This window comes from Chironomus tepperi, unplaced genomic scaffold (assembly GCF_022539635.2).
Source record: "Chironomus tepperi strain 1889 unplaced genomic scaffold, CSIRO-AGI_Ctep_v1 contig_158, whole genome shotgun sequence".
NCBI classification, from domain to species: Eukaryota; Metazoa; Arthropoda; class Insecta; order Diptera; family Chironomidae; genus Chironomus; species Chironomus tepperi.
In genome coordinates, this window is record NW_027226280.1 from 23,385 (window position 1) to 42,039 (window position 18,655).

Below are 18,655 nucleotides of genomic sequence, written 5' to 3' on the forward strand. Positions count from 1 at the left end.
TTAAAAAAATTTCAAAAAATTTTTAAAAAAAATTTCAAAAATGTTAAAAAATATAAAAAATATTAAATTTAAAATTTTTAAAATTCAAAAAAATTATTTTTTTTAATTTGAAAAATTTTAAAATTCATATTTTTAAAATTTTTTAACATTTTTTAAATTTCAATTTTTGTTTTAAATTGAAAAAATTTTAAATATTAAATTTAATATTTTTTTAAATTTTTAAAAATTTTAATTATTTTTTTTAATTTTTAAAAATTTTAAATTTTATTTTTAATTTTGTTCTTTTCTTCAAACTTTTAATTTCAATAATTAAATCTTCAAATATTTAATTTTTTTTCAACCTCTTAAAATTTGTTAAAATAAAATTTTTTCAACTTTTTTTTTCTAAATTTTTAGCATTTTTAACTATTTTTAAGTTTTATTAAATAGTCATAATGGGGGAGGGGATTTTGAATAGTTATAAATATGAATATAGAATACAACTTTTTTTGACTCACTTAAATTAGAATGAGAATAAAGGGAAAATAATTGCAAGGGTTGGACACATTTTGATTCAAAATTTTTAATTTTTATTGCAATTTTTTGTCTTTTTTTGTGAAATTTTTAATAATTTTAACATTTTTGGCTATTATTGAATGTTGAAGTTGTGTATAGTAACTTTCAGGCCTATCTAAGTTGAATCAAAATGTTACCATCCCTTGCAAAAATAACAAGGAAGAAATTTGCTTTAAATTATGGCAAAATTTGAACATTTTTTGGCAGTTTTGCTTCATTTTTCACAAATTTTTAGATGAAAATTAATCAAAATTAATGAAAAATTAGCATGGAGACCCCAAAAGATGTCCAAACCTTGTCTTACAATAGGTTTTAGTGCAAATGGCGCAAAAATTAACTTAATCACGTATTAATCAATGGTATGGAACTGAAAAATGTTTAAATTTGACCAAAATTTGATTAAAATTGAATAAATTTGACCAAAAATTGACAAATTTTGATCAAAAAATTATAAAATTCATCAAAAATTGACAAAATTTGACCCAAAATTGACAAAATTGATTGAATTTAATCAAAAAACGACCAAAAATTTGTCAAATTTGACTAAAATCGACCAAAAATTGACAAAATTTGACAAAAAATGACAAAAATTTCATCAAAAAATACTCAAAAATTGACCAAATTTAACACCAAATTCAGTTCCACATCCTCGCTATTAATAGAAGTTCTTGTGTCTTCTTAAACAACCTTCCTTCATCCTTCCAACTTATTTACTTGCGTTGACGAACATCCGAGTCTTTGTTGTAATCATTCTTCCTAAAATGACAATTTAAAAATATCATTTAAGTCTAATTTTTTTTCGTGAATTTTTGTAAATTTTGAATTTAATTTAATTAATATACTTACTGATCGGGACTTTGGTCGGTATCACTGGAATGAGAAGAAGAAATGAGGAAAAATTAGCATTTTTTTTCAGAAATTTAGGAATGTTTTGTCCGTGTGTCCTTGAGTCTTGTGGAATGCACATGTGAACCTGATGCCGAGCACTATCAAACTGTGTCGAGCTGTATCGAGCTGTTCCAAACTTTACCGAACGGTACCAAGCTGTTCCGAACTGTACCGAGCTGTTCCCAACTGTACCGAGCTGATCCCAACTCTACCAAACTGAACCGAGCTGTTCCAAGCTGTTTCCAACTGTTCCGAACTGTACCGAGCTATTTCGAGCTGTTCCTAACTGAACCAAGCTGTTCCCAACTGTTTGGAACTGTACCGAGCTGTTCCGAACTGTACCGAGCTGTTCCCAACTGTACCGAGCTGTTCCCAACTATACCGAGCTGTTCCCAACTGTACCGAGCTGTTCCCAACTATACCGAGCTGTTCCCAACTGTACCGAGCTGTTCTCAACTGTTTGGAACTGTACCAAGCTGTTCCGAACTGTACCGAGCTGTTCCCAACTGTACCGAGCTGTTCCCAACTGAATCGAACTATACCGAGCTGTTTCGAACTGTACCGAGCTGTTCCCAACTGTACCGAGCTGTTCCCAACTGTACCGAGCTGTTCCCAACTGTACCGAGCTGTTCCCAACTGAATCGAACTATACCGAGCTGTTTCGAACTGTACCGAGCTGTTCCCAACTGTACCGAGCTGTTCCCAACTGTACCGAGCTGTTCCCAACTGTACCGAGCTGTTCCCAGCTGTATTGAGCTGTTCCCAACTGTACCGAGCTGTTCCCAACTGATCCGAACTATACCGAGCTGTTTCGAACTGTCCCGAGCTGTTTCGAACTGTACCGAGCTGTTCCTAACTGTACCGAGCTGTTCCTAACTGTACCAAACTGAACCGAGCTGTTCGGAACTGTAATAAGCTCTACCGAGCTGTTCTGAACTATACCGATGCAATTTGGGTCTGTAGTCCGATTTTTCCAATACTGACATGGTATATAGCCACACCATACCATCCCGTACCAGATTAATCACCCCCCATGTCCACCGTCCAGTCTATTCAACACAACTCACCTTTCGTCGAGATCAGTTTTGTTACGTCTCTTTTCATAAATAAGAATAATAGCACAAAGGATGAAAACTTCCGCACAAATTCCAAGGAATGGCCATAATGCTGCCAATTTTCCTTTAATACGAACAAGACCATCTGATGATGTTGCCTCAAGACCAGCATTAGTCATAACTGCATTAGTTCCATTACAATAATAAGTTCCTTTATCACTAAGAAGCACATGATCAATTGTTAATCTTGATGATTCAATCTGGTCGGTGTTACCGACTTTAATATCATCAATCCTGATTCGATCGTCGCCTAAGAGATCAATTAGACTGTCGGTTCCGTTGCCTAAAAATGAGATGAACTTTTTAAATTTTGATTGTTGTTTTGAAGGACTTGAAGATGATTTAGGCTTGTGCTAAATTGTGGTCTTCAAGATCTGGAATTAGGTATACTTACTGTAGTGCCAAGTGATTTCAGCATTGTCTCCTTTAACAATACAGTGAATTTCAAGCTTATCGCCTTCAACAACATAGGTATTTTCGGGAATTTTGGTTAAAACTTTAGCTGTAAAATTAAGAAGAATTTTGGTTAAAATTGATGCAAAAATGGCTAATTTGAATAGGACATGTCGGTTAGTCGATCTGGAATCCAGCATCAGGCACTCCGACACCATGTCAGGCACTCTGACACCATGTCAGGCACTTCGACACCTTGCCAGGCACTCCGACACAATGTCAGGCACTCCGACACCATGTCAAGCACTCCAACATCATGTCAGGCACTCCGACACCATGTCAGGCACTCCAACACCATGTCAGGCACTCCAACATCATGTCAGGCACTCCGACACCATGTCAGGCACTTCAACACCATGTCAGGCACTTCGACACCATGTTAGGCACTTCAACACCATGTCAGGCACTTCGACACCATGTCAGGCACTTCGACACCATGTCAGGCACTCCGACATCATGTCAGGCACTCCAACAACATGTCAGGCACTCCGACACCATGTCAGGCACTTCAACACCATGTCAGGCACTCCGACACCATGTCAGGCACTCCAACAACATGTCAGGCACTCCGACACCTTGCCAGGCACTCCAACAACATGTCAGGCACTCCGACACCATGTCAGGCACTTCGACACCATGTTAGGCACTCCGACACCTTGCCAGGCACTCCGACACCATGTCAGGCACTTCAACACTATGTCAGGCACTTCGACACCATGTCAGGCACTCCGACATCATGTCAGGCACTCCGACATCATGTCAGGCACTCCGACAACATGTCAAGCACACGGTAAGGTCATCCTAGCCTCAGATTCTTGATAAATTAGCCAACTCGTCCTAATTCGACAAACTTGTCAACTTACCTGAAACAATAAAGTTCTTTGATTCGCCATTAACATTACATGAATAATTTCCAGCATCCTCAACACGAAATCTTTCAATTAAGAATGTTCCGGCCTTTTCGTTAATTGTAAAATGTCCGTTTAAATCCTTAATTTCAGTAACGATTTCTTCTCCTCTTTTCCTGTTGACATTATTGGAAATTTATAGAAAAAAAAAATTAGAAATTAGGGTATAATAATAATTTGAGTGTGTATTAAGTGAGGCAGGGGGTGCACCTAAGAGGGATGGGGGTCAAACCCCCTCCCCCACTCATTTTTGTAGAAAACTCTTCAAATTTTTATGAATTTTCATTAAAAATCTTTCAATTTTCCCTTAATTTTCAAAATCTATTCAAAATACCCCAGCGCCCTAATTGTGACTGCATCCCTGGGTATAGCGGAGATATTCTTAGGAGGGGTGTATAGTGATAGCAGGGTCAACACCTCCTGACTCCTCTTATTTTGAGATTAAATTTAAAAATTTGTTGGAATTATCAAACAAAAAATCTCTAAATTCACTAAATTTACAAAGTTACCCCTTGTAGCCAGGGGTGTAGCCAAGAAGGGGAGGGGGACATTATGGGCATGGGCCCCCTCCTCCCTCTTAGAATTAGCAATCCATTTATTTGGTAACGTTTATTTTATTTTTAAATTTTTGTATATTTTTGTATAATTTTTAAAAAAAATTTTGAGCTACCCCCCTCCCCCACTGCACCCCTCAAAATTACTACCCCCCAAATATTTACCAAACAATTTTTGTTGGATCAGGTGTTTTGCATGCCAAAAGCATTGACTTTGTTAAACCGATAATTTTGTATTGTTGGCCATTGTCGTAGACTGCTTCAAGTTCTCCTGTAACATTAAATTTAATAAAAAATTAGTCAAAATTGTTGCATTTAAAATTAAATTTTTGGTTTTTTTGGGAATTTTTAAAATTTAAAAAAAAATAAATTTAATTTTCTACAAAATTAAATTAAATTAGACACAACAAAAATTTAAAAAAAGACACACAATTTCAAAAAAACACAAAAATTAATATTGCAAATCTATATTTAAAAATTTGGACACTTGAAACTTAAGCTATAGAGCAGCAGGAGCTTGGAACCGACTTGGGCTTTGTATGAAGTTGAGATGACATTTACATACAAAATCCGAGTCGACATCAAGCTTTAATTGTCAGACACTCTTGTGATATTTATTATTTTAAATTTAAAATTTAAAAAATTTAAAAAATAAGTAAATTTTTGAATTGAAAAATTAAAAGAATTTTCAATTTTTTAATTTTTGAATTTTCAAAAAATTACAAAAAATTTTTAATTTTGAATTTTCAAAAAATGTTTAATTTTCAAATTTTTAAAAAATTACAAAAATCTTTTAATTTTAAACTTTTAAAAAATTACATAAAATTTTAAATTGTTTTTTAAATTTAAATTTTTAAAAAATTACAATACATTTTATTTATTTTTTTGATTTTAAATTTTTAATTTTTAGATTGAAATTTTTCTTCAATTTTTTATTAAACAAATTTAATTCAAAATTTAAAAATTCTCAACTTTTTAAATAAAATTTGAAAATTTTCAAAATTTTTAAAAATTAAATTTCAATTTTTCCTAATTTTTCCAATAGTATCTGACTCTAGCTTCAAATATTAGACATAAAATCGCACAACTACATAAAAATCTACTCGCAAAAATATAACAAAAAGTGTGTGTTTCATGAAATTATGAATGTTTAATGAAATGCAAGGATGTAGAACTGATCAAAATCATTAAGAGATTAATTAAAATGATCAAAAAAAATTGTCAAAAAATATCAACGATGTGAGATTGATCAGCACGTCACCTTTTATGGATATGATTTATTTTTGGGGACAAGTATTTCACCATCACAAATTTGAAGAATTTTGTTGAATTTTTTTAAACAAAATTAAGTTAATATTTTTTTTTGTAAATTGCGACAATAAAAATCATGACTTAAGGCTTTGATAAAGCGTATCTCGACTTCATCTGGAGCACAGCAGTTAACAAAGTACGATTGCCCACAATTTTATTCAGTTTATCCCAGCAAAATACAGCGAATCTTTACTATGTAGCTTCAATTTAGATGGTGAAATTAACACGGTTTATACATATTATACACATTATGGTGATCGCAGACATAAATTAAATCCCAATCAGTCTTACATAGGGTTTAAAAACCCTGGATAGCATTTAATTCTGCAATCAATCTCGGCATTCTGTGATTGAAAACCAGAGCCCATGCCATACAAAGTCAGTTCTGACAAAATCAGTTTTGTACCAGAATATCAATCAATTCCCAACCTCAGATCAAGATAATTCTGGTCTTTGATGAGAATTATTGTAATTAAAGACTCAAAAGCTCATCTGGAAAATTGAGAAAAAATCCACAATTTTCACAGCTATGTCTGTGGACAAATCTTGCAGAAATTGTGAAAATTACAAAATGTGGAAATTTTGGCAATTCCTGTAGTTTTTGCTGTTTTTCCAATTTTTTCAATTTTTTCAATTTTTTCAATTTTTTCAATTTTTTCAATTTTTTCAATTTTTTCAATTTTTTCAATTTTTTCAATTTTTAATTGAAAATTTGAAAATTTGAAAATTTGAAAAATTGTGAAAATTATTCCAATTTCCCGACAAGCCACTTGAGCCTTTATCTGTCGTCTGTTTAATGTATTTATGATATCAAAGTAAATGCTAATAAATAAGCAATGACTCTATATCCCTAAACTATGGCCAATTTTTTTTATTTCTTATTTCTTCTATTTTTAGCACTAAATAACTTAAATTAAAATTTATAAACAGGAGCATAAATTGATAATTAAATAATGATGGAAATTATATTATAGCAAAAAAATTAAAATAAATTTAAAAAAAAAGTGAAATTTTTAAAGTGAAAATTAAACTAATTAAAAGAAGTAGGAAGACTAGAAGATAAAGTTCTTAGAGGGTACTCAACCGCGTCCACTAAATTGTTGAATTTTATATGGCAATTTAGACTTGTTTTTGGCACTTTTGTAATTAGGAAGACATGTGCCTGAGACTCAGAACTTGAAGCTGAATAAAGAAGTCCATTAAGTCAATTTAACCTTTCCGGAAAGCACATTTGGAACAATTAGGGTTTGGTCAATTCACATGCCTGCATTTCTAACATTTTAGATGCTCAGGCCAGCAATTTTGGACGAACCTTAGAAAAAATGGAACAATTGTGTCGACAGAAGGGATTAAAGACAGATTCGACATAAATTTGACACCAAATCCAGACTCAATGTCACATTTTGTTGACATTTATCGTGTCACGTGTCACTTGGAATTGACCATTTGGCTCAGAGCAATTTGATGTCCCTATCCTCTAGCCCAGTGCTTCTCAAACTTTATGGAGTGTGGCATAACAAGTCAAATAGTGCCAATTTGATGAAATGTCATTTGTTTCATGACATAGTCGAAGGCTTGGCTCCTCTCGCCGCTTTGTAGGGCTATGCTTTCTCGAAATCCCGGTCCCGATAAATTTTCGGGATCGGGATTGAAATTTTCGGGATCTCGGGATTTTTCGGGATTGAAGAAGCTTTTTAGAAGCACTGACCTCAACCCTTGCATTTGAACTCTAAAATTGTACCTGACCACTTGAGCAGCTTAGAGCATGTATATTGCTCCATTTGGTTCCTGTACGAATGTATGGACATTCATGAATCTGTGAGAATCCACGAGCTTTCTTCCCATGAATTCCCCATTGTGTCGGTGACCGACAATCCCTCCTTCCTACTTAAGATCCCCCTAAGACCTCCTATATCCCAATATTCCCTACAGAGTACCCTCAAAGAAACAAATCTCCAACAATTTTTTTGGGGACATAAAATCATGCGAACCTTCGCGATGTTGCTTTATAGTCGTCGTTGTGTGTTCAGTTGTAAGCAAAAGAGTCGACTGTGGCTCATGCATCGATGCCGTTTGACTTTGTTGAGTTGGAAGAGCATGATTCTCATGTTTTTGATGTTTTGTCGACTGTGGCTTATGGACTAAATCTTGATGGGTATTTTTGAGGTTATGTACGGGATCATGGGGGTTATTAAGGGGATTTTCATGTACATTGTATAGGGATTTGGGGTCATGTGGGGTGTGGATTTTATGGGACTTGTGTTTATGCTGTTGACTTTGAGTTGTTGTAGGAATTGTTGTTGTTGTCATGGCCTGCGTCGTCACTTCTACATCCACAAACTCATCCGATACTTTTTCAATGGAATCACCCCGGAATTGCTCATAAGATTGATCAAAATTTGACGAATATAATCGACTTGATTCCGATGTCTCATCAACATACATCATCATTGTACTTTTTAAGGCATCATCGGCAATAATTGGCGGTTCGTAGCTTATACGTCGACTTATTTCATCATCATATTCATCCTCTATGCTTCCATCATCATTGTCTAGTTCCACAATTGCACTATTATCATAATGTACATGCAGAACATGAGACTTTTCATGCTTTGAACTACATTTGTACTTTCCGGCGTGCATCATTAAGGCATGCTTAACTTTAATGCGTGACTTAAAATATCGACTATTTGGAATTGATTCGTCTTGTTGGACATAACCGTAATCATCTTTTGAGTGACGTATTGAGTGAAGTTGTTGGATTGGCTGATCGTCTTTGTGCCACTCAATTGGACCTTCCTCAAGGCACTGTATCCAAAATGGCTTACCAACTGTCACGTTTGTATCGCCGACATACACAACGGAGTAAATATTGTTGGGATTATCCAGTTTGGCTGCGGTATTGTTGGGGGTTGGAGGTTGGTTAATGAAGGTGAATTAAGAACTTCCATGCCGGATTTATGGAAGGTATTTGATTATATTTTTTAATAATAAAATACAGTAAATAAAAGTGAAAAATTAAGTAATTTAGTGCCTATACGTCCTGTCATCGACCCACTCAATTTTTGAGTATTCTGTACAAATTAAACAGCAACAAAATAAGAACCAAAATAACCCAAAAAATAACTGAATTTAATTATCATCAATATTTTTTGTTGTATATCCTTTAACTAAGGCACAGCCAATGTCATTCAGTGGAAAAATATTTGCATAAATAATTTTTATAAAATTAACTGAAAAATGACGTCAAACGAGTCATGATAATGAAGTGATTCAATAAACTGAACGAGATGCTCTTTTGCTTTGTGGAATAAATGTTTGCAAACTAAATTTGTGTGGCTTTGTGCTTTTAGATAGAAAGTTTGTGCATTTAATAGAATTGTTGGAAAATTATTGGAATTGTAAAGAGTGATGAAGGAATTAACCCCAAAAACCCTTCAATCCTGTTAAGAGTCACAAAAACTTTCCAAATTGAACAACATTACCAATCCCATTTTTGTGACTGCGGTTTCTCAAAGTCTAGTCTAATTCTTGGGACCCAGACAGACCAAGAACCAAACTGAGACCCAAACAGAGACCCAAGCCGAAACTCACATTGAGACCCTGAACAAGACTTAGACCGAGACTCAGACCGAGTTCCACAAACAGATCGAGTCCGAGACCCAGACCCAGACCCAATTCGAGACTTAACCCGAGACTCAGACCAAGATCCAGGACAATACTGAGACCTTGAACTAGACTCATATCGAGCCTTAGACCGAGACCCAGAAACAGATTGAGTCCGATAACCAGATAAGACCCAAACTGAAACTCAGATAAAGAACTAGACCGAAAACGGAATCGAGATCCAGACCGAGCTACAAACCTAGAACTAAACTGAGTCCGAGACCTAGATTTAGACTGAGTCCCAAACAGATACCCAAACAGAGATCCAAACCCAAACCCGCATTTGGACAATGATCTAGACTCACAACGAGACTCAGACCGAGACCCAGAAAGAGATCCGAAAGAGTCCGAGACCCTGGCCGTGACTTAGACCGAGACCCAGACTGAGACTCAGACCTTGTTAGAGACCTAAACCGAGACTTAATCCGAGATTCAGACCAAGACTCAGAAAAAGATCTAATAGAATCCAAGAAAAGACTCAGACCCAGTACGAGACTTCGACCGAGACACAGACTCAGATCCAGCACAATACTGGAACTAAGACAGAGACCCAGATCGAATCACAAAGTGAGACCGAGTTCCAGACGGAGACTCAGATCGAGACCCAGAAAGGGGACCCAAACAGAGGCTAAGACCGTAAAAATTTGATAGAGACAGAAACGACAGTCATCCAAATCAAGACCCAGACTCCAATTAAGACCTTGACCGAGATCTCTACAGAGACCGAATGCGAGACTACTCGAGAATTCCTTACATGAGTAACCCTTACTCATAACCTCAGTATTAGCTTCTAAGTCCTAATCTTAAACTCAATAGTCATTAGCACTTCCATTAACAAATGCCATCTTATCCACATTATTACACCACATTCCCCATTTTTATCTACACAAATACACCAAAACTGTTGAAAAAAAAATGAAAATCGTAAACTGATAAGTCTTATGACTCGTCATAGTCACATAATGAGCATGTAAATAAATGTTTTGTAAATAATCAGCAGTGCGGTAAGTGAAGCTAAGACAGACATAAAAAATGAGATATTTGTGGTTGCTTGCTATCATTTTACGAGTGTTACGGAATGTCCGATTGTGGATTTTTTTTTTATATGCGGAACAAAAAAAGTGTGAATTGACGTCAGTGAATTTCTTGCTAATTTTCAGTTTAAAGAATTGGATGTGGAATTTATTTGTCTTATTGGATAGAATTTCAGAATATTTAGGAAGGTTGAATTACAGCACAATTTGGTGTTGAGTGTCAAATTATGCTAATTTATAGTAAAAAAAAGTTAATTTTTTGGAATTTGAGAAATTATAAACAAAATGGTCAAATTATCATGGGCAGCTGTTCACTTATCACGTAAGGCAGTGATGGGAATGAGACCCAGAACGATACTCAAACCGTGACCCAGACTGGGACCCAAACTGATACTCAGACAGTCAGACAGAGATTGATACTCCAAGATCAAGATCCAGACTAATCCAGATAATTAGACCCAGATAGAAACCCAGATCTAAATCCAGATCCACACTCACATCCAGACCCAGATCCAGACCAAGACTCATACTCAGATCCAGACTCATACCTAAATCCCGACGGAGACCCAGATCTAGACCAAGACTAAGACCCAGACAAAGATCCAGATTCAAACCAAGACAATACTCATACTCAGATCCAGACTGAGACCGAAACCCAGAACGATATTCAGACAGTCAGCCGGAGATCAATACTCGGACCCAGATCTTGGCCCAAATTCAGACAAAATCTTAGATTCAGATCCAGACTCAGACCTAAACCCAGACCGAAACCCAGATTCAAAACCAAGACTCAAGCCTTGATCCAGACCGAGACCAAGACGAGACTCATACCCAGATCCAGACCGAGACCGAGACCTAAATTGAGACTGAGTCCAAGACCCAGATCCAGACAAATACCTTCTGTGCCATGGCACATTAGTGGAAATTCTTGAAAATGCCATGAACAATATGCTCCGGATGGTTTCAGTCAGTTTTGACAGGACACCAATGTGGAGGTGCCTCCACTTTAGTCCAGACTCCAAAAAAACAAGTGAAGTCGACTTTAATAGAGTCTGGACTCCCAAAGTCTTGCGAATTCTGGTTTCAGGCGAGACACTATGGGTCCAAAATGGCAAAGGTTGTCAAAAATTCAGGTTATGTGTGGATGTTGTAGTGCCTGAGGAGGAGTGTACGGGAAAAAAAGAAATTTTGTCCAAAACTGCTGTGTGCCTGACTTATGGCCAAAAAACGATTTTTGGTACCTGCCATTATAAAAATTGTTGGCGTGCTTCAATGCATGGACCAATTTTTTCCAAACTTTTTTTATTTATTAGATATACATAGAACCTACAAAATAGCAATACATTTGCATAATTTAGGTTCCACTGTATATCCAAAAAAGTCAAAAATATGTCAAAAAATGCGATTTTTTTACATTTCATGCTCTCATGTAGCTATAATGCACTATGGGACAAAAAATATATATGCATTTGATAGAACCTATTTATACATAATAATCATACATAGATTGTAATTTAATTGGATGCACTACAAAAGCATAAAATAACTTTAAAGCCAAAAATTTTCGGTTTTTTGTGATTTTTTGACCTTTAACCCCATTTTTCCCTATAAACTAAGTTCGTGCTGTTTCAGGTGAACATTGATTATTATAGGACTAATATTGTACTATTATTATGTGAAAAAAAATTTCTATATGGGACCCCCCTAGCTCATTTTTGGGGGGTCCAAAGGTATACCCCCTCAAAATGGGGTCTCTCAAAACTCAATGTTACTTTTCTTAACCGAATGTTTAACAAATAATTTAAAAACACTTTTAAACTACATTTAAACAAATTTTAAGTAGTTTCAAACTGTTCTAAACAATCGAAACTACTCATGTTAGCCAGTTCATAGATTTGTAAGTTTTTGAGTTTTAGACATATTTTCACGAGGTTTTTTGGACTCAAATGGCAATACATATATAAATTGTTTATTTTTTCATAAAGTACTAACAATATACTATCCAACAATATATAAAATGTCATACATAAGGTCAATTCAGCCAAAAATTTTGAAAAATGTTCAAAATTTTATGTTTTTTTAAAATTCATCCTTCACATTTATGCTTATAAATGCTGTTAATCTTAAGTATATGAATGGAATTTGGTATTTTTGTAGACATTAGAGTAGTATTAAGGTAATAAAAAGAAAATCAAAGTTTTAAAATAGCTTAATTTAAGAAAGGACAAAGTCCAATTTACCATATTTTGACTTCCTTTACTCAGTGCAGAGAGCATCCAAATTTTATTTTTTAAAATATTTTCTATAGATATATACTAGAACTTATAGAAAATAGGCAAAAAAATAATTTTCCGAGATTAAATCGAACAAATTTGTCCATTGAAAAACCCTAAAAATAGCAACTTTTTGAATAAATTTGTTTATTCGATTCTTACAATTAGCAACGAAAAATTACTTTTGCGAATATTTTCTGTTAGTTCTAGTATATATCTATAGGAAATATTTTAAAAAATAAAATTTGGATGATCCCTGCACTGAGTAAAGACAGTCAAAATATGGTAAATTGGACTTTGTCCTTTCTTAAATTAAGCTATTTTAAAACTTTGATTTTCTTTTTATTACCTTAATACTACTCTAATGTCTACAAAAATACCAAATTCCATTCATATACTTAAGATTAACAGCATTTATAAGCATAAATGTGAAGGATGAATTTTAAAAAAACATAAAATTTTGAACATTTTTCAAAATTTGTGGCTGAATTGACCTTATGTATGACATTTTATATATTGTTGGATAGTATATTGTTAGTACTTTATGAAAAAATAAACAATTTATATATGTAATGCCATTTGAGTCCAAAAAACCTCGTGAAAATATGTCTAAAACTCAAAAACTTACAAATCTATGAACTGGCTAACATGAGTAGTTTCGATTGTTTAGAACAGTTTGAAACTACTTAAAATTTGTTTAAATGTAGTTTAAAAGTGTTTTTAAATTATTTGTTAAACATCCGGTTAAGAAAAGTAACATTGAGTTTTGAGAGACCCCCATTTTTTGAGGGGGGCATACCTTTGGACCCCCCAAAAATGAGCTAGGGGGGTCCCATATTGAAATTTTTTTTCACATAATAATAGTACAATATTAGTCCTATAATAATCAATGTTCACCTGAAACAGCACGAACTTAATTTATAGGGAAAAATGGGGTTAAAGGTCAAAAAATCACAAAAAACCGAAAATTTTTGGCTTTAAAGTTATTTTATGCTTTTGTAGTGCATCCAATTAAATTACAATCTATGTATGATTTTTATGTATAAATAGGTTCTATCAAATGCATATATATTTTTTGTCCCATAGTGCATTATAGCTACATGAGAGCATGAAATGTAAAAAAAATCGCATTTTTTGACATATTTTTGACTTTTTTGGATATACAGTGGAACCTAAATTATGCAAATGTATTGCTATTTTGTAGGTTCTATGTATATCTAATAAATAAAAAAAGTTTGGAAAAAATTGGTCCATGCATTGAAGCACGCCAACAATTTTTATAATGGCAGGTACCAAAAATCGTTTTTTGGCCATAAGTCAGGCACACAGCAGTTTTGGACAAAATTTCTTTTTTTCCCGTACACTCCTCCTCAGGCACTACAACATCCACACATAACCTGAATTTTTGACAACCTTTGCCATTTTGGGCCCATAGTGCGAGACTTATCACCAAAGAATGCCTCAAAAAATAAAAGGTTGTCCAACAATGACATAAGTGGTGAGGGGGTGGGATGTTGTTACTTAAGGGAAGATGCTGTACATATGGAAGACAGTATAGCATGATATTGTCAATTATCAAAAGACAGCCAGCAATAGAGCCAGCGATAGAGCCAGCGTTAGGAACCATCTAAAAGAGACGCGTTCTGGATCTTTTTGGGATGAATTTACATTTTACGTAAGGCTCTTGAGACAGATGGGCATGTTTGAAGTGCTGTTATGGATCACAACTGATCTGTCGGGCCAACAAATTAAAGGAAGTAAGTAAAGAAAGAAGTGACATTCAAAAAAATCACAATCCGCAATAAATGCCCAACTCATACAATGAATCACAACAAAAAGAGAGACATGATAATCAAATTGATGAGCTACAAAGTTAATTAGGCTAATAGTCTGTTTACAAATAATCTCACATTTTTGGACAAAGAAACTGACATTCATTGTGGAATTTTGTTTATTATTTATTATTTTGCTTCCGTACCCGAGCAGCACAAAGTTGCTAATTGTCTGTTTAAAGGTCTGAGAAGCACATAGGGGAAAATTGGATTTTGAGTCTCAAAAATGGGTCAAAATTAGCCGTCATGGTGGAATTTAGGGCAAATTTGGGTCTTGTCGTTAATATGGCAACGTACTGGTGTCTTAGTGGACATGCTGTACTGTTCGGGAGAGTCATTAGAATGTGTCATATGTTACCGTTAACGCAGCGACTATCCCTCAAAGAAAACAGCTTTTAAAATGTCAAAAAATTGAGTTCCAGACCAGATTTACATCAACCCCGAGTCAGCATGACTATAACCAGCATGACTCAGTCATATACCTCATTTACGAACGTCCCCATAACTCAATTCAATCACATTTAACCCCAATAACTTCAAATCCCATTCACAATCATGTAATTCACTTACATACACAATGCACACAATGACTGACTCTTATCATCCTCAAGTCTCCAACCAACAGCCTTGCTGGCGATAAAAATGAAGTAAAATTATCAAAATACAAACTGTATGAACCCTAAATCTATCACATTATAGTCAGTTGTCTAATCAAAGTCTTATCAGCATTAAGTAACTGTGTAATGCAGCATTGCTGGATTTTAGTAAGGAAAAGACAACAATTTATCAGAATTTAAACTAAAATGTCTGCAGCAACACATCCAAGTCTACTTGAAAAAAAAAGAGAAACTAGTCTCAATGACGTCACAATTTTAAAGGCTGACTCATCAGCATTGTCTCAATGATTATCGCATTTATTAGCTCATAGTTGCTGCTATAGTATAAATTATACTGACACATTCAAGGCAATTCCAAGTATGATGCTGAATATTGATTCATTGGAAAGTTATTTAGACTTGTTAAGGGAACGTTCTAATGTTATGTATCGTGATGAGTTGACTGTTTTGGGATTGACCGCAAAAAATATCCATGAAAAAAATCAATTTTATTGATTTTCATTGTTTGAGGCATAACAGTAAGCGGTAGCTAGCGATATAGTCAGCTTCAGTCGCCGACTGAGGAAGGCCATGGATCACACTTGATATGTACTGCCAGCCAAGTCATTGACACTCTTCACTCACTCCGGATGAAACGTGTGTCAATACCTTGCTGCCAACAAAGTAAGTAAGAGGCATAACAGCACCCCAAACGCACTCCTTTTCGCTTCAACAGCCTTACATAAAATGTGAAATTCCTATCAAGAAGATCCAGAATCGTATCTAGTGAGGTCAACTACTGTCATTTTTGGACAAATACTTCAATTTACTAGGATTTTTCAAGATATACATAGCCTTACTCTCAGAGTCCTGCCAATTATGTTGCATACTAGGGCAATTACCCTAACTGACTAAGAGCATGCTCTCCAGAACAGACTAAACTGACATAAATGGTTAAGTTCATTCCCATTAAATATATTGAAGATGAGTAAGCTCTTGAGAGCATGTTATTTGTCTGCTAGGATTGACTGCAGTACTCTGACGAGCCCGCATTCATTACACAATCTCAGAAAGGCAGACGGTCATGAAAAAGTTGGAAAATTGTAATTTTAGCCCAGCTCGACGCTAGCATAGAATTGAATTTAGATGAATTTGAATCTAAGCCAGAATCATGCTGATCTAGAAGACACCATTTACCGATATTTTCATATCGTGTGTCTTTTGGCTTATGGAGCCTGGAGAAGCTGTCGATCGATAGGGTGGCCAGAGGATTTTCGAAAAATATCGGGACATTTTGAGTCTATGTCGGGACACTGCAGCAAGGTAGCAAAGTACAGCAGTGTCCGGGCAAAAATACAGCAGATGGCCGTGATATCGATCGAGAAAGTATTGGCTTTGGAATCGACAATTGGCAAACGGTAGCCACTGATAGAGCTGGCTTTAGGTGATATCTATGGGATGTCATGGATCATAATTGATCTGTATGACCCGCAAAGTAAGTAAGTAAGTAAGTGTATTTTGGATCCTCAAAAGTAAACCCCATAAGTACAGCTCTATACCTTAATGACCCTAACCTTCCCAAATATTCTCAAACATTCCACAAAACAAAACAAAAGAATTCCGTCCAGTTAAAATAAATTTCAAACCAAAAGCATGGAAAATAACAAAAAAGTTAAATTCAGAATAAGTATTTTTAGTGTGTGTCCATAAAAAGCACAAAACATGTCAAAAATATCATTTCGTGTTTGTTGTGCGCGAGAATTAAAAACAATAACAATAAAAATAGTTTTCACATTTTTTAAAGTTTGTGAAAAAAAATGTGAAAAAATTAGGGAAGAAAATTGGAGAAATTTTAAAGATTTTTTTAATTTTTTTTTTAAATTTTTTCACAATTTTTGAACTTTTTTAGATCAAGTTTATAAAAAAATGTGAAAAAATGTTAAAAATTGGTAAAAATTAGGAAAAATATCTCAACTTTTTAATAATTTTTCACAATTTTTGAAATCATTTTTGAATTAAATTTAGTAAGATTATTAAAAAATGTTTAAAAAATTGTATAAAAAAATTTAAAATAATTGTTAATTTTTAATAAGTTTTTAACTTTTTTTTCACAATTTTTAAAGTTTCTTTCACATTTTTTTAATAAAATTAAAACAATTTAAAAATTATAAAAAATCTGGAAGAAAATCTCAAATTTTTTAACTTTTTTCACAAATAGTTTTAAATATTTTTTAATAAATATTATAAAAAAATGTTTAATAATTGTGAAAAATTGTGAAAAATCAGGAAAAAAAATCTCAAATCTCATCAATTTTTTTTACGTTTTTTTATAATTTTTAAATATTTTTTCACATTTTTTTAATAAAAATTACAAAAAATTGTTAAATTTTTATCAAGTTTTAAACTTTTTTTTAACAATTATTAATTTGTTTTTTACTTTTTTAATAACAATTATAAAAAATTTAAAAAATGTGAAAAAATAATGGAAATTTTTCAATTTTTTAATCTTTTTCACAATTTTATAAACTTTTTTTAATAAAATTTATTAAAAAATTGTAACAAAAATATTAAAAATTGTGAAAAACTTTTAAAAAATTGTGAAAAAATCCTCAATTTTCAATAATTTTTTTAGTATTTTTTTTGTAAATATGAATTTTAGTTTAAAAAACTTATTATAAATAAAAAAGCGAAATAAAAATTTGTAAAAATTAATAAAAACTAGCAAATATGGTGCAATAGTCATTACCTGAAACAACTGTAAAGGCTATAAATAGCATCAACAATAGATTGAGCGAATATTGAATTTTCTTCTCCATTTTGAAAAATTTCTTTTTTTTTCTCCTTTTTTTATTAAATTTTTGTTCCTTAATTCCAACACGATTATTGTCACCTTCTGCTGTGCCTTGATTCTGTCATTCACTTTTTGCAATTTTTTTTAAATTATTTAATTAATTTTTTTCACTATTTTAACCTCTTATAATCTACAAAAACTTCACAGTAAAGCACTTAATGACTCAATTTTTTAAACTTTTTTTTAATCCACAAAAAATTAAATTTTAATTTAAATTTTTAATAAAAATTATTGACACCTTGACAATGCGTGCTGCGATCTTAAATTCTAACAATTATTTGAAAACGATCTTTGAGATTTAACGCAATTTTTTGTGAAAAAAGTTTTCCGACTTTTTTTATTTTTGCTGTCTTTCTCGTCTCTTTTTTTTCTTCACAAATGTCAGGCAGGGTTGAGAATGAATCAATAAAAAGTTTTAAAGACATTTGTGAGGTTTTTTGGATGTGATTCATGTGATGAGAAATTTGAATTTATTTTGACCGTTATTTTTATTTTCTTTGGATTTGTTGTTGTTATTTATTTTTTATTGAGATTGTGGATGGTGATACTTAGATATGATGCAGAGGAGTAGTCAGAAACTATTTGAAGGGTTTAGAATGAGCGGCTCAAGTTTGGAAAC

The 18,655-nt window shown here is 33.4% G+C and overlaps 2 protein-coding genes across 3 annotated transcripts; both read right to left on the reverse strand.

Moving 5' to 3' along the window:
* Positions 1–304: 304 nt before the first annotated feature.
* On the reverse strand, positions 305–18,421 carry Bsg (immunoglobulin domain-containing protein Bsg). 2 transcript variants are annotated; one of them, XM_070636967.1, is made up of 7 exons: positions 17,932–18,421; positions 4,639–4,744; positions 3,875–4,035; positions 2,953–3,060; positions 2,511–2,841; positions 1,402–1,425; positions 305–1,343 (listed from the first exon to the last, which is right to left on the reverse strand). In XM_070636967.1, the coding sequence occupies exons 1-7, from the start codon at positions 17,999–18,001 to the stop codon at positions 1,334–1,336; spliced, it is 810 nt and encodes a 269-aa protein (XP_070493068.1). In that variant the 5' UTR covers positions 18,002–18,421; the 3' UTR covers positions 305–1,333. The 2 variants fall into 2 exon arrangements, with proteins under 2 accessions (XP_070493068.1, XP_070493067.1); XM_070636966.1 differs by having other exon boundaries at positions 324–1,311; positions 17,932–18,419.
* On the reverse strand, positions 7,579–8,694 carry LOC139087973 (uncharacterized; the record flags this gene model as incomplete). The annotated part of the gene is made up of 1 exon (XM_070636950.1): positions 7,579–8,694. A coding segment is annotated over one exon (984 nt), but the record flags the coding sequence as incomplete, so codon positions are not given.
* Positions 18,422–18,655: the final 234 nt, after the last annotated feature.